Source organism: Dendrobates tinctorius, unplaced genomic scaffold (genome assembly GCF_039654945.1).
Source record: "Dendrobates tinctorius isolate UK_male_01 unplaced genomic scaffold, ASM3965494v1 ptg000042l, whole genome shotgun sequence".
Classification (NCBI taxonomy): domain Eukaryota; kingdom Metazoa; phylum Chordata; class Amphibia; order Anura; family Dendrobatidae; genus Dendrobates; species Dendrobates tinctorius.
In genome coordinates, this window is record NW_027361710.1 from 6,784,258 (window position 1) to 6,806,600 (window position 22,343).

Sequence of the window (22,343 nt, forward strand, 5' to 3'; positions counted from 1 at the left end):
TTCATAGATAAGTGAAAGTTTTATTGTCCTCTGATTGGGGTCTGGTCTTAGGAGCAAATTCCTCAATTGATGTAAAAAGACATAAATCCATGCGACACATTCATTCCTGAACTGTGAGTGTCAAAGGTCGTCATGAACTTGTACTCTCAGACTCTTCTGTCTCTCTGAGATGTGAAGTTACCTTTCATTACAAGTAATTTCATGCCCATGGTGCTGTGATCAGGCATACAAATATATATTTTTCTATCTACTGGCTAACATGGTACAAAGATATACATCTTTTCTGTAGTCTACATTATGCAATTGATCAACAGTCATATTCTGTAATCAAATTTTCCACTCTGCAAAAATGTTGACAACTGAAGTATGAATATTGATTGATTACATTTTTATACTATGTTTTAGTCCACATATGTAGTTCACACCAATTAATTCACATGCAGCCTAGGTTTTGTCTAAATAAAGTCAGTTTGCCTTCTCAAATATGAACACTGACAAAGTTGAACACATTCTATGTTTTGTAACACAAGTTAAGGGCCTGTCACACTAAGCGATATCGCTAGCAATATCGCTATAACTTCACTGGTTTTTGTGACGTTATAGCGATATTGCTAGCGATATCGCTATGTCTGATACTTACCTCCGACCGCTACCCCGCTGATTATCGCTGATTGCGCGAGAACGTCCTGGACTGTTTCTCGTCGTCAGCTTCCTGCTGGGGCTTCCTGCTGTGACGACGAGCGACACGTGGACGCGGGCGGGAGGACGTCTTCATCGCTTCGTCTGACATGTAAGTATCGACCCCCGACCCCTGCGATGTCGCTGGTGAGATCTGCCTGTGTGGCAGCTCACTAGCGACCACTTAGCGATGTACCAGCGATCCTGACCGCGTCATATCGCTGGTCAGAATCGCTGGTACATCGCTAAGTGTGACAGTACCTTTACCTACATTTCTTGTAATAAAAAAAACTGTTGCATTTAACTTGAGAGGTTAAAAAAAAACTTGTTAAAGTTGCTTGGACTATGGTGTTTTAATACAATAAAACTAGTGCTTCTCCCCTGTTCACCAGAACAGAAAATTTGGCAGTCTCATGATATGGACAATTGCCTTTCCTTTTTGTGTAATGTAAGTTACCAAGTAATAACACTGTATTTTGTATTTAATTTGTATTGTTCAAAAATTAAACTATGTTGAAATCTATTGAGAATAGTGTAATGTACAATATACATTCACTCATTTTTGTGCCTGCCTTCAAAGAAGAGTCTGTAGCATTATTAACTCAGTTTTTGGCTTGTGAATGTAACGCAAGTTACCATGGAATCGCCCTGCAAGGTAATGGTACCAACTACAAAGCCAATATGCTGTCCAACTCATTGATTTGATGTTAAAATAGGAAAATGCTTATCAAAGCTTAGTGGTAATTACTTTGCTTATTATTACACAACTGACAAGATGCATTAAAACTGGAACAAATAATAAAGTACAATACTTTCCAGAGACAACCAATCAGATTAGACAATTTTGGGGAAATTTATCAAAATGGATGTCATTCCCAGGACTTAAATACAAGTTACCACATTTCCCCATCAATGAAATACATGACATATACCTTTATTTTTTCTGGAACAGAACGGAAATCCCTGCTGCTGGCCATTATCCTGTAAACATCTTTCTTATCAATGTGTTCCATCAGGCGCTCACAGAGCAGGTCTGATGCGCTGTTAGATGGGGCACATGCTAGAATGTGGCACCCTGGGATGTTCTTCAGTACCTGTAAAAGAGAAATATTAAAGAATATCGAAAGGTAAGCATTAGAAAATCTGTCTGCTGCAAAAGTAACAGATACTATATGGCCAAAAGTATAGGATTGTTGAATATCCACTTCAAAAGCTATGGTCTTATGTGACAATTGGGACTTCCAACCCTCTTGAAGGACATTAAACAATATTTGTGGAATTTGCACATTTCAACCAAAATATAATTTGTGAGGTCAATGCACTGATGTTGGTTGACAGTACTTAGGCGTTCCAATATATTCCAGAGGAAGGCGCAGGTGTCTGTCAGAACTCAATATGTTATATCCTAAATTCACCCAACCATGTCTTTATAGACCTCGCTTTGTGCACTGGGGCACTGTCATGCAGGAACAGGTAAGCGTTCCCCAAACTGTTCAAAAGTACAAACCATGAAAAAAAAAAATTCCCACACTACCCCATTGCCCCCAAATTTTACAGTAGTCATTGAGCATCTAGTAGGTAGCATTCTCCTGGTGTGTACCTGTAGGTAGGGGTAACCGACAGGGGGGTGGTCCGTTACTGGCCGCAGACAGACTCGAGACAGAATCGTGTTCAACAGGTCTTCTTTACTGATCGTTTTTCCATGACCCACAGCACCTCACAGCAGCTGCACGTTAATCTCCACAGCCTCACACAGCAGCTGCTCGACAATCCCCTCTGCTGCACACAGCAGCTGCTCGACTTCGTACACAGGCCCGGGTACCTTCACTTTCTTTCGTTGGCAAATGGACATCCCTCGCGGCTCCTTCACTATGGCTGCCCTAGGCCTACCACCACAGCGTTTCACCAGTTCCAGTCCGTTCTGTGGTACCTTAGGCTCTCTCTGTCTGCGGCCCCCCTGTCCGGGCCACCCACCGTAACCTATTCCAGCTGTCAGTCTACTCTGGGACTTCTCTTTTCTTTCCCCTCAGCAGACCTTGCCGTTTCCTGTGCTCCCCTCGCTGACTGGACCTTCCAGAACCTTCTCTCTGCCATTTATCACCTCCCTCTCTGGTAACTCCACCCCCCATGACTTGACAGTTTTCATAGCCAATGGCTGATGTTTAGTCCTATCCTTACACTCTCCACTGCCCTCTAACGGTCAAACTCTACTATTAGACTATTAATCTCCAGCTGTTTTCCCATCTCTCACCTACAATGCACTACACCCCTTACTTTCCTATTGCAGACAGGTCCGTCCGTCAGTCCACCTTCCCTACACTCCTTCCTTTATCCATTGTCATCCTCGACAATCTGGTCTCCCTCTTTTCCGTACGGAAACTTCCCCACCTTCTTTTGTCGGACAGGTTGTTGAGCCAGGCCCGCAATACACGGGGGCTGAACCAAATCGGGAGAGCAATCATGCTCAGAGTAGCTCACGGCTCACTCGCCAGCGCGTACGCCACCATGACAATTCCTTCAGGTTGGGTTAGGTCCATCCGGACTGCTCTACGGATGTGTACCTGCTCTCCCCTTCTGTCACCCTCTTAACGTCATGACCGAGGCCCTGACCTACCAGGTCATCAGTGTCCTCATGTCTTTTGTGGGGGTGTATGTCTGGTACTCGAGGTCTGACTTTGGGACTGTTGTCTGCTCTGATTCCATCCGTCTCTTCTATCCTGTCACTTTAAGTAGTCATGGTCGGCGTCTTCGTCATACTTAGTACCCGGGACCTGTTTAACATTTTCAGTTTTTTTGATGCAAATAACATTTCAAAAACAATTATACTCAGTGACAACTTACACTACTTTGGCTGGGTACAACATTTGCCCTACTCCTTGCAACATTCTACATAAATTATCATACTAAAGAACTACTCAGGTATATAACTTCACTTTCTTTTTATATCTCTATAAGCGCCATTTTGTAACATTGCAAACATTGTCAAAAACTTTTTTTTCCAGCTATACTCTGTTTTAATGCATCTACTTTTAAATCCCCTTTTTAAAAAAAAAAAAAAAAAATTATATAATATATATATATATTATATATATATATATATATATATATATATATATATATATATATATATATATATATATATATATATATATATATATATATATATATATATATATATATAACACCATTGTAAACATTGGTGCTCCCCCTTCCTTTGAAGAGAGCACCCCTCCCTGCATGCATCACTGTTATATCAAGAGTGGGGCCACTTTTACCCCAAGGCGACACGGAACAGTCCCCACGCTGCGCAACAGCGCAAAGCAGTCCCGGTAGTCCATTTTAACGGATACTCCGGGCCACCTCCTGGCGGCTGATGTTTTGCCAAGAACAGGAGACTCCACAGCCTTGGAGTCTCTGGGATGCTTGCAGTGTCTCTGGGCCCAGATTGTCCCTGATGTCCGAGACCCAGAAATCCTTCATCTTTTCCGTGGAGCAGCGCCCAGATCTCCCGCTCTTTGGCCTTCCTTTGCTCAATGACCTCCGCAACCCAAGCGGAGGGTCCGGTATAAGCCGCAGAGTCCAGTGGGCGGGCCACGGTCGAAGTCGAGAGCGGGGTAGAGGCGGCTGCAGGCATTGGGGAGCAGGCCGCAACCAGAGCCATGGACGGGGCAGAGGCGGCTGTGATCACCGCCAGGTCAGCCGCAACCAAGGCCAGGGAGGTTGGTGTAGCAGTCGCGGGGGAGGCTGCAGCTGGAACTGATGTAGCTGCAGGTACCGGAAGGCAGGCCGCAGCCAAGGAGGGAGCAACGGTGGCCACGGATGCTGGTGAGTCTGCTGCAGAGGCTGGCGGCTCCACCGCCACGGCAATCTGGAGTGGGGCTGGAGTGACGGCAGGGGTGGCCGTAAGTCTGTTCCGCACCGGCGACGTGGAATGGGGCACCGCCGGCCGAGGTGGCTCAGGGTCGCTGGTGGGGGCGTTGGTCGGCCCTGCAGGAGCCACAAAGTCATCAGGAGCTGGGGCACTGGAGAGCGGGAGGCCGAGGGCCGGTGTCGAGGCCCTGGGGCTTGTCTCGTGCACGGGGCGTGAGAGCGGGAACTGTCTACGGCGCCGCCGACTGGGCCGGGGTAGCGCACACCTACCCCGATGCCGCAGCTCCCCTCAGGCCGCTCCACCACTCTTCCAGGGGTCGGTCCGGGGGGGGGGGGATGGTCGCTGGTCTCCGCTGCTCCTCTGCAGCTCCCGGTCCCATCATCTGAGGTCCGCTGCAGTTCTTCATCCCGCCGTCCGGCAGGACCAGCCTCCAGGCCCGACGACGCCACCTGGATGGTCGGCAACAGCTCCTCTAGTAGCTGTTCCTGGTAGTCCAAGGTGGCTGCTAACTCCAGCACTGCTTTTTGGCGCCAAATCGCCAGTCATTTTTAACAAGGCCTTTTTGGCTCCGGATCCCCCTGATGACAGCCAGCAATCCTGAACACAGTCCCAATTCTTGTAATCCACAGGGAAAAATAAAATCTTCAACCCGTACAGCTTGAGGTCCTTTGGTTCTTCTGGCGCAGGCTTACCGCTGATGATGTTGTATTTGCAGCAATAATCCTGCCAACTACGCCAAATGTAGGTAGGGGTAACCGACAGGGGGGTGGTCCATTACTGGCCGCAGACAGACTCGAGACAGAGACAGGATAGTGTTAACAGGTCTTCTTTATTGATCGTTTTTCCATGACCCACAGCAGCTTCACGTTAATCCCCGCAGCCTCACACAGCAGCTGCTCGTCAATCTCCACAGCCGCAAACAGCAGCTGCTCGACAGTCCCCCCAGCCGCACACAGCAGCTACTCGAAAATCTCCTCAGCCGCACACAGCAGCTGCTAGACAGTCCCCTCAGCCGCACACAGCAGCTGCTTGACTTCGTACACAGGCCCGGGTACCTTCACTTTCTTTCGTTGGCAAATGGACGTCCCTCGCGGCTCCTTCACAATGGCTGCCCTAGGCCTACCACCACAGCGTTTCACCAGTCCGAGTCCATTCGTTTTGTGGTACCTCAGGCTGTCTGTCTGCGGCCCCTCCTGTCCAGGCCACCCCCCATAACCTATTCCAGCTGTCAGTCTCCTCTGGGACTTCTCTTTTCTTTCCCCTCAGCAGACCTTGCTGTTTCCTGTGCTCCCCTCGCTGACTGAACCTTCTCTCTGCCATTTATCACCTTCCCTCTCTGGTAACTCCGCCCCCAATGACTTAACAGTTTTCTTAGCCAATGGCTGATGTTTAGTCCTATCCTTACACTCTCCACTGCCCTCTAACGGTCAAACTCTACTATTACACTATTAATCTCCAGCTGTTCCCCCCCCCCCCCATCTCTCACCTACAATGCACTACACCCCTTACCTTCCTATTGCAGACAGGTCCGTCCCATCAGTCCACCTTCCCTACATACCTACAGGTGATAGTCACGAGAATAGACAGTCACACTCGCAATGATTTGTTATTGCAAAGTGTTTTTATTCTTTTTTCATTTTTACTTTTTCAATTCACCAGATAGTGTTTCACCGCAGTTACAAGAAAATATCCCAGAAGTGTATTCTATATGGTTACGTTTCGCCCTAACCATAGGTCTTTCTCAAACCATACTTGAGTAGAAGTTTCAGTGGAGGATGGAGATTTTTTCCAAGTCCCGTTAGGGGCTAATGACATGTGGGAGGCAGGGGTCTGCGGTGAACTGACCCAGATTTTTTTTTTTTCTTTTTTAACTGACCCAGTTCACCGCAGACCCCTGCCTCCCACATGTCATTAGCCCCTAACGGGACTTGGAAAAAATCTCCATCCTCCACTCTGAAACTTCTACTCAAGTATGGTTTGAGAAAGACCTATGGTTAGGACGAAACGTAACCATATAGAATACACTTCTGGGATATTTTCTCGTAACTGTGGTGAAACACTATCTGGTGAATTGAAAAAGTAAAAATGAAAAAAAGAATAAAAACACTTTTTTTGCAATAACAAATCATTGTGAGTGCAACTGTCTATTCTTGTGACTATTATTAGTGGATTATCCACACTCAGTCTTCACCTAACCAGCTAGAGTGCGCATATTTTTTCCTCTCTCCTACAGGTGATGAGACAGAGCCGAAATTTTAAAAACTGGTTTGTCACAAAAGGTTGCAGATGATAGTGCCATATTTGCCTTTTCAGTACAACCCATTCTACTGCCAAATGTTTGCCATGATCACATGGCTTTTGTACTGTTATACATCTGTTTGCAATAGGCGTTACAGGCACACTCAGTGCAAACATTTATATGACGTAAAGTGTGCAAAATGTCAACATGCAATTACACTATGTTCAGAAGTAGGTTTTTGTTTTGCTTTCTTTTCCTCATCTCAAAATCGAAATACCCAACGATTTTTTTTTTGTACAAAAAATATCAACCAACTTTTCCAGGAAAACTAGATGTAATTTCATGAAAACTCATGCCCACTGTGCTTTCAAAGTTACAGTTGAAGTGTGCATTTTTGGTGTGTTTTTTTCTCTGTTAACTCCTATTGGGAGCCAGGGGAAAAAAAAAAAAAAAAAAAAAAACAATTATCAGAAGGTTGCTGTCAGACAACTGCAAAAATTATGTAGATAAAGATCAGCAGGAAAAAAAAAAAACTCAATTTATGATACGGGTAAACACTGCCTTGATGTTTATCCATCAGGTGATTAGTGTCTCCGAAATTGCGCACAGCATGATTTTCAGCCAAGTACATTATCCTTTGAAACAGTATGAGGTTTCAGATGAAAAAAAAAAATAACACATACTTTGATGATCAGGTCGGGAACCATAGCCAGAGACAAGACAAATCCAGAGACAAGACAAATCCAGCTCCACCCCAGCCAACTCTTCCCAGCGCTACTCTAGGCGATTGACAGATCTCTATGAACGCATGACTGAGTAACAGGTCAAGCACCTACAGTGGGGAAAAACTGGCCTGGGTCAGCATCGATGGTCCGAATTATCAAAGTATATTTTCTATGTAACCTAAAACATTTCAGAGAACAATATACATGGCTGCAATTGTGTTGCTAGGCTGCGATTCATGCTGCCCGCTATTTCACAAGATACGCAATAACAATATTCCCAAGAGGCTGTCAAGTCCGGATCAGGCAACCCGCGGCCAATCCTTGCATTATAGTTTGTGCATGCACAGTGTTACACGGACGTCTGAATTAGACTAAAGGTTGAAGGTGTATTAATCTTGGATATCCGTGTACAGATAAATCTGTATTAGGGATGTACAAGTTTACAGGTCACAATCAAAAAGGTTTAAATATTTAAGATGGGTCTAAAAAGGCTTTATTTCTACAAAGCGTAAGAAAGTAGATATCTGGGTATAAAAATTGGAATCCTTGGGGACTATCCTGCCATCTCCCAGGATGCACTTGCTTGACTCATATCCTAAAAGCTGCGGGTGAGAAGTGATGCGTAGTTAGATAAAATGAGTTACAACTGTCACCTGTTTGATGGCCTCCACCAAAGTTACAGTTTTTCCAGTCCCTGGTGGGCCAAATATGAGGTATGGAGCTGGTCTGGATAATCCACTCACAATACTCTTTACAGCCATATACTGTTCTTTGTTATTCTCAAGTTTACGGTCAAACAGGCTAGTAAAGGAAAACATATCTTATTATATGGTTTATGTATCAGTTATTTCAACACCTGCTAACATTTTCTATGTACACAATAAATTGAAAGACTAAATTTTGTAAACTATATTAAGTTGAGGCGTTGTATTATATGTTTTATAGACATCCTCTTTTACATCACTTGTCCTTGCCTTAGCCACCATCTACATTAGAAAAGAGCAATCAATGTAGATCTCACACAACCTTTATTTTACTTTTAGCCAAAACCTATAATGTGCCAAGCACCATTCCCACAGGTGAGCAGAACAAACTTCAGCACACCTTATCTATACATTTCTTGACCTACCACAATACAGTGCATAAAGACTAATACAATATACCGACTCCCCGAGTCGGCCAGTGCAAGGGTATGTTCCCACGTCAAACCCGTAGCATCCAAATGTTACAGCATAGTGGATGGGATTTCAAGAAATCCCATGCCCACTATGCGTGCATCGGAACCCGCGGTGACAGACATGCAGCACACATCTTTCCAGACCGCAGTATATCTATTTATCTTGCGGAGACACCAAGTCTACGCAAGATAAATGTCACCTGTAAAATGTATTGGATGCGGTGACTCCGCACGGTTCAGTGAACACATGCAGATTCACCTGCGATCAAAAGCTGGCAGCGCTTTGGATGCAGTGGACATGTGCAGTGTCCAAAGTGCTGCCGATACCTGACCATGAGCACATACCCACAGAGGTGCTTGTTATTGGCTAATTTCTTTGAACCATACCATAAAGGAAATTCAGAATGTCGCATATGGAATAGGTTTGCCCTGACGGCCAAAAACCTCTATACACTGTACATAGCAGTTACTCGAAAGATGGTTTGGCCAATCATGCAGCTTTCTCGCTGGACTCTCTCTTAAGGCCCCGTTACACACAACGATATTGTGAACGATATCATTGCAACGTCACCAGTTTGGTGACGTTGCAGCGATGTCAAAGCGACATCGTTGTGTGCGACACGTAGCAACGATCAGTTGGCTGAACTTTAATTGTTGCCTAATGGTCTGGGCCATAAATCTATCGTTGGTCTCCTGCTGGGCAGCACACATCGCTGCGTGTGACAGCGAGAGACCAACGATCAAGCGAGCTCCCAGTGCCATACAGTAGACGCTGGGAGCTGGTATCCAGGTTAAATAGCGGGTAACTAAGCACTGCGTGGTGCTTAGATACCTGCTGTTTACCCTGGATACCAGCGTGCTCGCTGGTCCTGATCACTGGTGAGTCTGCCTATGTGACAGCTCACCAGCAATCAGCTAACTATGTCCCAGTGATCCCATCCACATCGGATCGTTGGTGGGATCGCTGGGACATTGAAGCGTGTAACGGGACCCATACACAGGAGCATTTGGCAAAGTATTTTGGTTCCCTATGAGGCAACCGCTGATAGACATCTCTGAAAGCAGTTTCTCTTTAGAGAACAAAAAGGACCAACAGTCTGGAACTGGACATGCCAGATCCTTATTTAAACTCAATCATCTGGCAGGGAACGCACACGTATTAGACTGTTGACTACACACTTCAGCGTTGGACAAACCTACCAATATCAGTCTAGTGTGCATGGGGGTCTTAGCCCTTTTCAGAATTACATGGTTTAAACTGTTACTTTCCACAGAAATGTATACAGGGATTACCTCAGCCTGTCTGTATTTATACTGCTTTGTTGGTGTGATCCACTTGGAAACAGACATTCTTTCAGGTTTTCTGTGCTGGCTAGATCAACAGCCCTGTGTTGGACCTGCAGTGGCATGCGGCTAAAAGTAAAGGTGACATCAAACTTCATTCCTTGACAAAAATGCTCCACAAGTCTAATAAAATAAAGAAAAAAAAAAAAGTCATCAGTGAGGTTTCACATACAAGTCACTTGAGTTAGTCCATGTTCACAGAGCATTCGGCATATATTTCTTATAAGCGATTAAACTTTTAATGGCCAGAGGAATGGTGAAAAAATACCAAGTTAAAGTGAACCTGTCACCAGGTTTTTCCCATATCAGGCGCAAGACCAGTACCTTTCAGTCCTGATATTCAGCATCCTATAATATTATATATACATATACTGTATACCCCCAATCCGGCCTGCAACAAAAGAAAAACCCATTTTATTATACTCACCTGCGCGGCAGTTTGGTCTGAGGAGTGTCGCTTTCTTGATCAAGCTCCTCCCTTTTTTCGATGCAGTCCTCCTTCTGTGCTTAGCGTGCATTACATGTCCTACAGCAGCCAGTGTTCCCAGCATCGCACTCCTGCGCAGATGCATTTCTCTGTCGAGGGCAGAGCAAAGTACTGAAGGGCACATGAGCCGGAAAAAGTCAAAAAGAGACCCGGCGCATGTGCACTGCAGTATTTTGTGCTGCCCTAGTCAGGGTAGAGAAGTGCGTCTGCACAAGAGTGTGATGCCAGGGAGACTGTGTGGATTATATAGGACACATCATCCACACGATGCACAGAAGGATGAGGGGTTCAAGAAAGGCCTGGATGTCTTCCTGGAGCTTAACAATATTGTATCTTACAGTGATTAGGTTCTTTAGAAGGATGTAGATCTGTGGATTTATTCTGATGGAATATAGGCTGAACTGGATGGATAAATGTCTTTTCGACCTTGCTATCTATGTTACTATGTAAGACAGCATCGCAAGAAGGGAGGCGCGGGACCAAGACAGCAATGCCCATCGTACCTGACTGCCCTGTAGGTGGGTTTAATAAGAGGCGTTTTTCTTTTGTTGCAGGCTGGATAGGGCGCATATGGGTCGCCCTCCCAGCTGGGCTGTGGGGTACTTGGTACTGGGCCGGTGTCAGGGGGATGTGTCACAGCAGCGGTGACCCGGTCCGTGGCCCTGGGCGCCCAAGTAATGGGGGAATGGAAATGGTGGAATGTAGTTAATGGAATAGTTCATGATGCCACCTGTGGTATTCGGCAAGGGAGATGTTAGGCTGATGCTGCAGGCAGATCCTCTGGGGCTGGTGGTGTGTTGCAGCCAAGATGGTAAAGCTCCCCACAGGTGGAGCTGTAGCCCCAGGGCAGTGTAGATGAAAGGGATGAGGAGAGGCACAAGCGGTGTAGAAGCTGGTACCCAGATGTAGCGGTGCTGGGTGCGTTGGCGCAAGAATGAATGGAGGACACCAGGGCCTGTAGTTCCAAAGCTTTACTCACAGTCTGTAGTGCCCGCTTCTGTGCCGTGTCCTACAGGTCAGGGACCCAGTCAATCTCCAGGCAAGATAGGACTCTCCCCTCTAACACTCCACCAACATGTGCCTTTCTGAATGTCTCCTCTATAGTGACTTTAAGTGTGAAGATCTCCTAGTACTGAGTTACACTGGAGTTCCTCCTAACAGATGTTCCCAAGAACTCTACTTGTACGGCAGACAGCTGTAGCCTGCTTCAGGGACTCCCTACTCCTGAGTCCCGGCTCACTATCCAAGTTGCTGTTGTGCCCCCAAGTCTTAGATGGGCGTAGTGCATTTACAGCCCACTACTCCACCGGTGTCTGCTGCAGAACCATAAAAGTATCCATACAACCTTGGGGACCGGGCCCCGGCTTTGCGCTTAGAACTTCTAGGCAGGGTTCTTCCTCTAACTCACGTCCTCTAAAGTTCTCCTTTACTCCTTCATTCCGCACTAATCTCTCTCTTATGGAAGCTCAGGTTTCAGTTCAATGTCTTTCTCCTTCATTCCTTTCCCGTGCCAACTGGCTCAGGTCACTGAGGCAGCTGCAGCACTCTTTCCTCCATCCCTCTTCCAGGGATCCCCACTCCTCTCCGAGTGGCTTCCTTACTCATTGACCTCCTGTCAGACTGACCTGTAATCCTAAACCTCCCCGCTCTTATGTATTCTCAACTCCACCCACCTCCCAGCACATTTAGTGTTCCAAGCTGGGAGCCACCAAAGGTGCTCTGCTACCCTCTAAGCAAGGAGCCACAATGTGGCTTTGCTGAACTACTCTGTTGTGTGGGGTGCGAGTGTTGGAGCGTGGTCAGAGTTCCCACCTTACCTGGATGGTGGGGCACTACACATTAGAAGAAGGTGCAGTACCTCTGTGGCGACTGAGCCTCAGGGGCGCCACACATATATACACACAGCATATTAAAGTGTCCCATACGAGTTAAGATCAGTACCTTTCAGCCCTGATATTCAGCAAACCTAGTGACACGCTCTCCCAGGGTTTTCCAGGCTAGGGTTAAATTTTCTTCCGGCATTACAGCATGCCGAGTCATAACAGTGTGTAACATGCACCCTTAGTATTCTGACTCGCCCCCAGAGGCCGTGGGGTACTCTGTGCCGGGCCCGTTGACTTCAAATGGGAGACGTCACAGTGGCAGTGACCCGGTCCGTGGCCTCCGGCGGTCAATGTAAAAGGGGCAGAGTGATGGGGATAAAGTCATTGAGATGAATCGTGACGCCACCTGTGGTTTCTGGTCAGTTTGACCAGCGCTGCAGGGTTGCCTCTCTGGGACCGATGGTGTGTGCAGCAATGATGTTGTAGCCCTCCACAGGTAGGGCTGTAGTCCCAGGGCAGAGTAGATGAGGTTGGCAAATGAGGAGATCGTGAAGAGAAGTAGATGGTGCAGGGTTAGGCACAGAGATATAGCAGTGCTGAGTGAGTTGGTGCAGGAAAGAGGCAATGAGACAGATTAATGCAGTTCCAGTTCTTTTACTCACGTTCTTGGCACAGACAGGTGCCCACTTCCATGCCGTGGTCTCCAGATCAGGGGTTCAGCCAACTCCCAGGCAGACAGAATTAACCTTTCCAGCTCTCCCTTTCGTGTGCCTGTTCTGAACGTCTCCTTTCTAGCGTTTATACTGAAGTACTTGTAGTTGTGTGTTAAACCCAAGTTCCTCCTCACAGATGTTCCTTGGAACTCTACTCGCATGACAAGTGACTGTAGCCTGCTTCGGGGACTCCATCCGTCAAGTCCCAGCTGATACATAGGTTGCCATCGTGTCTTCGAGTCTTTTGTGGGAATAGAGTGGTCACAGCTCCTATTCCTCCAGTGTCTCCTGCTGGAACATTAGTTTCACAAACAGCCTCGGGGACTGGACCCCAGCCATGCACTTCAAACTTCAGGAAGGGCTCTGCTCTGACCGTGGTCCTTAGTTCTCTTCTCCTCCTTACGTACTAAACCATCTTCCTTCTGAAGAATCAGACTTTCTATGGCTCTTTCCTGTGCCAGCAGCTCCAGGTCACAGGAGTCTTCTGCAGCACTTCCTTCACTCCATCCCTCTCAGGGGGATCTCCTCTCACAGACTGACCTTTTCCTAATATTCTCCGCCCTCTTGTGCAGTCTAAGCTCCACCCACCTCCCAGCACTCTTCGTGTTCCAAGCAGGGAGCCATGAAGGTTGCTCTGCTACACTACTGTGTTTGTGTGGGATACAGGTGTTGGAGGCTGGTCAGGTGTTACCGTCTTACCTGGAGAGTGGGATACTACACCTCAGGAGGAGGTGCAGTACCTCTGTGGCGACTGAACCCTCAGGGGCACCACAATTCCATTTCACTTGTATGTTCTAGTGGCCATCACGTGACCAATCAGATGCGATTTGCTTACTTGCAGTCACATACCTTCTTTTCCTGCTTCTCACAATGTTCATTCATATCTATTTACGGAGACCTCTACTTGCATTGAGCGAGGCCGGATACAGACTAGTCAGCATGTGACCACATGTATGCAAGTCACATGCTTGCAGTCATTCCCCCTTCTCACCTAGCGACATACTGATGGGCAGTCCAGCTCTTTTTGATGATCTGGCTCTCATGGCTCTGCTCACCAAAAAGAGCTGGCTTTTTTGGATCCTAAATGGATCCCTATTAAATATGTGTTCACATTATGTGAACACATTTAAAATGACATGTATGTGGCCAAAACCCCGCCTACTTGCAGTCAGCCAAATTGATAAATGGGCAGGGTTTGGGTTGGGTGGGAAGAGTTATGTCCGCTGAACACTGCAATTTTATGCCCCGTGAGAGCCATTCAGAGAAATCAGTGGCTCTCACTGGGGTACAGTCTCCCATCGTTCAGAGCAAGGAGCTGGCTCCTTGTACCGGATCGTTCACGAACGAACCAGCACTATAGCGACAGCACTGGAGAATCCTCACACTGCACAATGCACGTGATGTGAGGGTTCACAAGTTTGAAGTCACAGAGAAACAGCAGACTTGTAGTTTTAGACCGGACAACCCCTTTAATAGAAACATTGCTACTTTTGTCCACTAGCCATGTGTTATCGTAGGTCAGACTCTTTAATCCTGGACAACAACCCACATAAAAACTTTGGGAGGAGTGATTCTATCTTCTTACTATTTTGCAATCATTATATAGCAATGTGTACTTACAATTGCTCATTATCCCTTTCTACACAGTTAGGCCAGGTTCACATAGCATTAAGGCAGTCCGTTCAATGCATAGCGTTGACTGACTGCTTTAACGCTATTCCCCAACGGGATCACGTTATGTGATTGCGCAAGCGCAGATGCTTCATCTGCGCTAGCAGTGATGGACCCTCGAATGCTGCAGCCCGCGACCGAGGGTCCATCACAGAATGACAGCACATCGCTAACACATGCCGCTTAGGACATGCGTTAGTGATGAGCCGCGTTATGGCAGTCTATCGCAGCATTAACGGATGCGCTACATCGCATTAATGTCGCGGTGTAATGCAGTCACGCAATCTGAACCCTGCCTTAATTGTTCTGTTACCTCTTGTCTATGTAGAAACAATATCTAGTCCTTGCATTTTTAATCTAGACTCTTCAACTCCTGACTCAGCCACAGACTTTTGCAATGACTCATGACTTGTGCAGATAAAATGTACATCCTGTTTCTACTAAAGCCCCAGTCACACAGAGCGATCTCACCAGCCAGATCGCTGTGTGTGTCAGCTATCAGCGACCGCCCCCCCTGCCGGGTATCGCTGATCGTTGAAACTTCAGGACATTTTTGGGGTCGCTGGCCAGCACGCATCACTGCATGTGACAGGCGGGAGACCAGCGAGCAGGAGCTGGTAACCAAGGTACACATCGGGTTTCTAAGGGGCGCGCGGTGCCTAGAAACCCGATGTGTACCTTAGTTACCAGCGCGCTGATGCAGGGAGCGCCACGCGCCCCTTAGAATCCTGATGTGTACCTTGGTTACCAGCTCCCTGCATCAGCGCGCTGGTAGCCAAGATACACTGCGGGTAACTAAGCGACGTGCGTCGCTTGTTACCCGCGTGTCACTGGTCCTGATGGCTGGGGAAGCTGCCTGCTTGACAGCTCACCAGCGATCATGTAGCGACACACCAGCGATACTGTCAAGGTGATATCGTTGTCGGGATCGCTGGTGAGTCGCTATGTGTGACGGGGCCCTTAGAGCTTAGAAGGATTTAGCTAGTCAGTTTACAATCACATACGTCACAAACCTAATGGAAAACATAAGAATTATCTTGAAAGGCAAAGTGAGCAATTGTAAGTACACAGTGCCATAATATGATGACAATATATTAAAAATGACAACTATTTTGATGGTAGTGTTTTCTAATAAAGCTAAAGATAGGTTCTAACCAGTTCAGCTTTCTGGCTTTAGGTCTCCATTTGGACTTCATATACATCATATGTTGCAATGGAAAAGAACGTGCCCCCCTCCAAGACGTCCATTACATAATTGATACTCTGATTTACTTTTAAGACGCTGACATTTTCCCAGTTTTAGATAACTTAAGACATCTAAATTACATTTGAACACTTACTTCACAGAAAATCCAAGTTTGACTTTTTCCAGCTCAACACCATGTACATAGCCCTTGTAGCTGATTTTATGAGAAAATTGACGTTCATCAGACTTAGTTACAAAAAGGTGATCTCCCTTTAATACTGAAGGCCGGTTTTCAGCTACACCTGGCACCTGTGACAACAGAAAAGAAGCATACAATACTGCTCTGGTATGTACAGAATCAGCCAAACATTTGGAATCACCTATTCATTCAATAGTTTTCCATGTTTTTAGAAGAATGTACACATTAGAGATTGAGACTGAAGGCAGCAAAACCACAAAAGGGACACAGTTGGAAGCAAGGCGTAAAGAAACATACCGTATGTGAAACAAATCAAAAATAGATTCTCTAACACATCACTTAATTCATGCTACCCAAGCCACAGGTCGCATGATTTAGAGAGACTCACGGTACGAATGTAGCCAGGTATACTTTTATTTGAAGAGCTCCAGTGTTTCTGCGAATATATGCTAAAAAGATCGGGCTGAGCACCATACAAAGAGAGGAGGAGACTAGTCCGGCATCGACCAGCTCCAGACTTGTCAATTCTCTACCTACAGTCCCCAGTCAGTATTTCAAACTATAATTTCTATGATATGGTGTGTGGAGACAACCATGCAAGTGCTTCACAGAAAAATATGCCAGGCTCAGATTCGTGCTGCCCATGGTTTGGGCAGAATTAATCCAGTGACCGGTTACTTTTAAAACCATAGATTCCTCAAAACTTAGTGCCCCCTTTCAATCTGATGACAGCTTGGCTGGCATTTTCTAAAGCAGCATCAAGAAGCTACCTGAAATGGCTCTTAATCAGGGCTGCTTCTGCCTGCAAGATCACTCCTAAAGCAGTGTGAAGTGTCTTCCAGGGGGCAGCAATTTTCTGATGCCCAGGTGTAGAACTTGGCCAGTTCTCCAAACTGGTAATTACACTGACAGCCAGCATAATCCTGCATTCTGCTTTCAGACACAAATTCAGTTGAATATAGGTACTGGACTTTCAAAAGAGCTTCAATTGTCTCCTCTAGCAGACGAGCAGTGATGTGATGAAATTACTATCACACTGCTGACATAACTGGTGTGACAAAGAAGAGTACAGTAAGGTAATTGCTCATGGAGGTCGAAGATACAGGGGAGTATTATTGTAGATGGAGGGTGCAATCAATGTGCAGAGAGAGGTGAAGTGTGAGAGAGGTGAAGTGTGAGAGAGGGATAGTGTTGAGGGAACTGCATGGAGAGGGGAGCTGCATTGCGGAAGAATATGGAGGAGGGGCATTGTAGTTTATAAGGGAGTACAGGGTGGAGGTAAAGTACTATAAGGAGGACAGTGTGTGTTAAGTTTTATCTTTTAATTCCTGTAACATCCTTCATAGTCACAGTGCTAAATTCACACCTGTGCATCTGCCCATTTTGGTCTGTCTGCCTTTCCTGCTGTATAGCAGGTAATATGCCCACATTAGCTCCTGTGTCTTACTTAACCCCTGCTGTGATTCCCTGACCTGTGGCTGTCCCCTGCTGCTCACGCTTGGTTTAATAATCTACTATATAATAGTCTAATTCTGTCTGTTTGTAATGGAAATCCCGTGTCACTGATTGGTCGCGCCCGGCCGGGCACGACCAATCAGCGACAGGCGCAGTCCAGCCGCAAATTGGCGTGGAATTCGAATGGCGCACGCCACCGCTAATGTCTGGATATCTGCGACGCTAGCCGTTGATCTCCCGACAGTTGCCGCGGGTCATCTCCTGCCGCACAGATTTGCCGCAATCAGCGATATTGGCGCGGAATTTAAAGGGGATCTGTCACCCCATTTTTGGCCTATCAGATGCTCATCTATAGCATTCTGTAATGCAGTAGATAAGCCCCTGATGAAACCTGAAAGATAAGAAAAAAAGTGTTAGATTATACTCACCCAGGTCCGGTCCAATGGGTGTCACAATCCCATCCGGCATCTCCCATCCTCATACGATGATGTCCTCCTCGCTTTTACCTCGGCTCCTGCGCACACGTACTTTATCGGCCCTGTTGAGGGCAGTTTAGAGCAGAGTACTGCAATGCGCAGGCGCCGGACCTCTCTGACCTTTCTCGTCGCCTGCGTACCGCAGCACTTTACCCTGCTCTCAACAGGGCAGATAAAGTACGCATGCACAGGAGCAGAGGGAGAAGCAAGGAGGAGGACATAATCATATGAAGATGGGAGGCGCCGGACCGGGACGCGCCACCCACCGCCCCCCGGTGAGTATAATCTAACGTGTTTTTCTTATTTTTCAGCTTTCATCGGGGGGCTTATCTACAGCATTACAGAATGCTGTAGATAAGCCCCTGATGGCGGTGCCCCCAGCTTATGGGGTAAAAATGGAGTGACAAACTCCCTTTAAATAAACTACATACATACTGCAGAATACCCGATGCGTTAGAATCGGGCCACCATCTAGTAGACGTATAAATGTGTTGACACCGGTCTGGTGACCAAGGTCTGCGTGTGGCTTCTAAGTGCGGCTCTATAAGTGTGCTCCAGTAATATACCAGGAAGAGACCAGAAAGTAACAGCAAGCACTGCTTATTACATGTACCTAGCTTTTCTTTTAACCCACTAATAATCCTTCACCATGCTTACCTATGCCCTCAGTTTTTACTCCCCTAATCCTCACACTCATTTCAATAGCCCCAACCTCATAGCTCTCCCACTAAAAACATAAAACAAGCTGGCAACTCCTCCCACCTGCTCTCCCCCTCACTGCTGGCGACATGTCTCCCAGTCCTAGACCCCCACAGCTGACACTTCCCATTAATTCCTCCTCTTAATCACTCCCGACTAGTGTTGAGCTTTCCGATACCGCAAGTATCGGCCGATATTAGCTGTATCGGAATTCCGATACGGACTTCTGATACTTTTTTCATATCGGATACCGGAATCGGAAGTTCCCATAATGCTATCAGCCCGCTCTCTTTGATTTAGCCAATGGGAATCCTCAGAAGTGTGGGCACATCCTGTGAGGCATGTAGGCATGTTAACTATTGGCATGGCTGTGATTGGCTGCTGAAATTATGTCATGATGCACTATAAAAGCCACTGCCGCCGCCATTTCTGGTCACTCTGCTGTGAATTCAGTTAGGGACAGGCTGCTGTTGAAGACAGAGGGACAGTTAGAAATAGCGATTTGCAAAACAATATTGTGCTTTACCCAGGCTACATAAACCACCACTGTAGCTTTCTTTTCCCTAGCAGCAGTGTTCACAGCTGTCTGCAAGGGCTGTGTGAGTGCAGCTCACGCTGTGGAGTGGGTCCTGCAGCCACGTCTGGTTGTAGGCCGCCCAGCGTGCCTCACTGCTGCCTCATACATATTTTTCTTTTTGAGCTGCTTATTTTTAACAAATTCTATCTAGTGTGCTTCCATCCGTATCCATTGGTTGCAAACACTAGTAGTAGACAGCGGAGCCTTTCTGCAGCCTTTCAGTGCTAGTGCCCACTTAGCTGCACTGTTCACGGCTGTCTGAGAGGTCTCTGTGTATGAGGGCAGCTCACGCTGCGTAGTGTGTCCTGCAGCTACGTCTGGTTGTAGGCTGCTCAGCGTGCATCACTGCCTCACACATATTTTTCTTTAATTGCAGCTCATTTTTTCTTCTCCTATTAGTGTGCATCCATCCATATCCATCTACATTGGTTGGTTGCAAACACTATATAGGAGTAGATAGAGGAGCCTTTTTTCTGGCTTGTGCCCTTCAGCTGCAGCCAGATTAATATTACCCAATTTTTTTGGAGCCTCATCTTTTGCATTGTAGGTTACCTGCCTGCATTGTAATAGCTCCAGAAAGTTGGCGATACTCTCACTTTCAAATCTTTGGTCACATCATTTTAGTTTCCCCCCCCCCCAAAAAAAAAAAAAAAAAACAACAAAGTTCACCAAACACTACATTTTAAAGTTGTGTAGGCCACATTAGCTCCCGTTAAAGTGTAGTCGACACACACACTTCATAAAATAAGTGTTTCTTATACCTGTAACCAGCTGTTCAGGAATACGCACACTAAGGCCCCCCTTTGTACTTTTCTGCCTATCTTTCTCAGTCTAGCAAGATGAAGAAGGCAGGGAGTAAGGCACGTGGGCGTGGAGTTTCAGCAGGAAGAGGGTGTGGGGATTCTGTGCCTGCTGTTGGCACCAGTGAGTCAGTATCCCCCAGTTTTAGCAGGCAACAGTCCTTTATGCGCAGCTTTGTAGGACTTCACTGTACCCCACTGCTGCGGGAGGAACAAATTGAAGCCGTTGTGGGATGGATGGCAGCTAACGCATCGACTTCAATTGCTTCCACATCCTCTCAGGGCCAGAGCACCGAAGAGCAACCATCTGTCTCTTCACCACCTGCCAAAGTGCCCAGGCAGTCAGAGAGCCCTGGACAGGAGCCATCACAGTCTCTACTTCTGTTTTTGGAATCTGTTGGTTTGGAAAGAGGGGGCCAGCCAAACAGCATTCCAGAATGTGAAGAGGGAGTATGCAGTGATGCGCAACTTCTTTGTCCCTCTGAATCTGAAGAGGCGGGTGGGCCGGTGCCTATGGTCAGCACACCTCAGTACGCATCAGATGATGACGAGACACAGTTAACACTTTCTGTTGCGTACGGTGCTGGCGAGACAACCCAGGAGAAGCAGGTGTTTGAAGAGGGGAGTGTAGATGATGAGGTCCTTGACCCATCATGACGTGAGGAACAGGAAGGTGGTGGGAGCAGCTTGGAGGAAGAGATTCCCCGAACGGCCAAAACCGGAGGGAGAGGGAGGGTGCAGACTTGGTTGCCTGTAGCCTCCACTTCAGCACCCGTTAGGAGCATTCCACTTTCAAAAGGCAAAACGGGCACTCCCAAGACTTGCAGTGCGTGGTCCTTTTTTGACACAGTTGCAGATGACATTTGCTTTGTCAAATGCAAGCTGTGTCAGAGAGTCAAAAGAGGGAAAAATGTCAGCAACCTCAATACCACTAATATGTGGAAACATGTGCGGACCAAGCACGAGGTGGAGTTACACAGACACACTGAAGACGTAGGCCAACGTACAGCACCACCTACCACCTCTTCAGCTCATGTTGGGGCCTCTTTCTCCAGCTCACACACAGCTGGTTCGGCTTCCTCACAGGATCGCCAAGGAAGAACCTCTGGCACTGTTGTCCGGAGACCCTGTGATATTCCACCCACAGCACCATGTTCCAAGTCATCCTCACACTCCCAGGCCACTCGACAGCCATCGGTAGCACAGGCATGGGAGAAAAGGCGGCCATACTTGGCAAACCATCCCCAAGCACAGGCTCTGAATGCTGGCATTGCCAAACTACTGGCCCTTGAAATGCTGTCATTCAGGCTGGTGGAGACTGACACCTTCCGGGACTTCATGGCATTGGCAGTCCCACAATGCACTGTGCCCAGCCGCTTTTATTTCAGCAGGCGAGCCGTCCCTGCCCTGCAGAAGCATGTGGAGGCAAACATAAAACATGCGCTACTAAACGCCGTCAGTAGCAAGGTCCACCTGACCACCGATGCGTGGACCAGTAACCATGGACAGGGACGATACCTTTCCCTCACTGCCCATTGGGTCAATGTTGTGGAGCCAGGTACAGATCTGGAGAGTGGCGCTCTACGTGTTCTGCCAACTCCACGGATTGCAGGAATCCAGTCTGTACACATTGACTCCTCCTCCTACTCAAGGCCGTTGTTGGAGCCCAGGATGAAGCATGGAGCAGGCTGAGGCCAACTTGCAGCACGTTTTATAGAGGTTGTAGACTACTACTGATTGTAACCGTGCTCCACTTAGGCCTCAGGCTCCACTGTCTCTAGTATTTCCCCTGGCCTCCAACCCCGCCAGTTGCTGCTCTGAAATGGTGTCTGCACAATCCACACTTGTTCCTGAGTTACTGGGGCTCAGTCACGTCAGTTGATCCCCTGATGTGTGTCCGGCAAGGTCTCCTGGTCTGTCCACATTCCCATTACTAGTAGTGTGAATGATGACAGTGCAGGAGACCTTGCCGGACACACATCAGGGGATCAACTGACGGGACTGAGCCCAAGTAACACAGGAACAAGTGTGGATTGTGCTGACGCCACTTCAGAGCTGTCACTGGCGGGGTTGGAGGCCAGGGGAAATACTAGAGACAGTGGAACCTGAGGCCTAAGTGGAGCACGGTTACAATCAGTAGTAGTCTACAACCTCTATAAAACGTGCTGCAAGTTGGCCTCAGCCTGCTCCATGCTTCATCCTGGGCTCCAACAACGCTAGTTG

At 47.2% G+C, this 22,343-nt stretch overlaps 1 protein-coding gene across 1 annotated transcript in view; it reads right to left on the reverse strand.

Moving 5' to 3' along the window:
- Nucleotides 1–22,343, reverse strand: part of LOC141088896 (putative helicase mov-10-B.1) — an 80,058-nt gene that overhangs the window by 40,600 nt on the left and 17,115 nt on the right. Inside the window, exons 3-6 of the mRNA XM_073575121.1 lie at nucleotides 16,069–16,223; nucleotides 9,984–10,157; nucleotides 8,167–8,314; nucleotides 1,611–1,772 (exon numbers count right to left, since the gene is read on the reverse strand). Of these exons, the coding sequence (XP_073431222.1) occupies nucleotides 1,611–1,772; nucleotides 8,167–8,314; nucleotides 9,984–10,157; nucleotides 16,069–16,223 (639 nt within the window). The remainder of the gene's footprint in view (nucleotides 1–1,610; nucleotides 1,773–8,166; nucleotides 8,315–9,983; nucleotides 10,158–16,068; nucleotides 16,224–22,343) is intronic.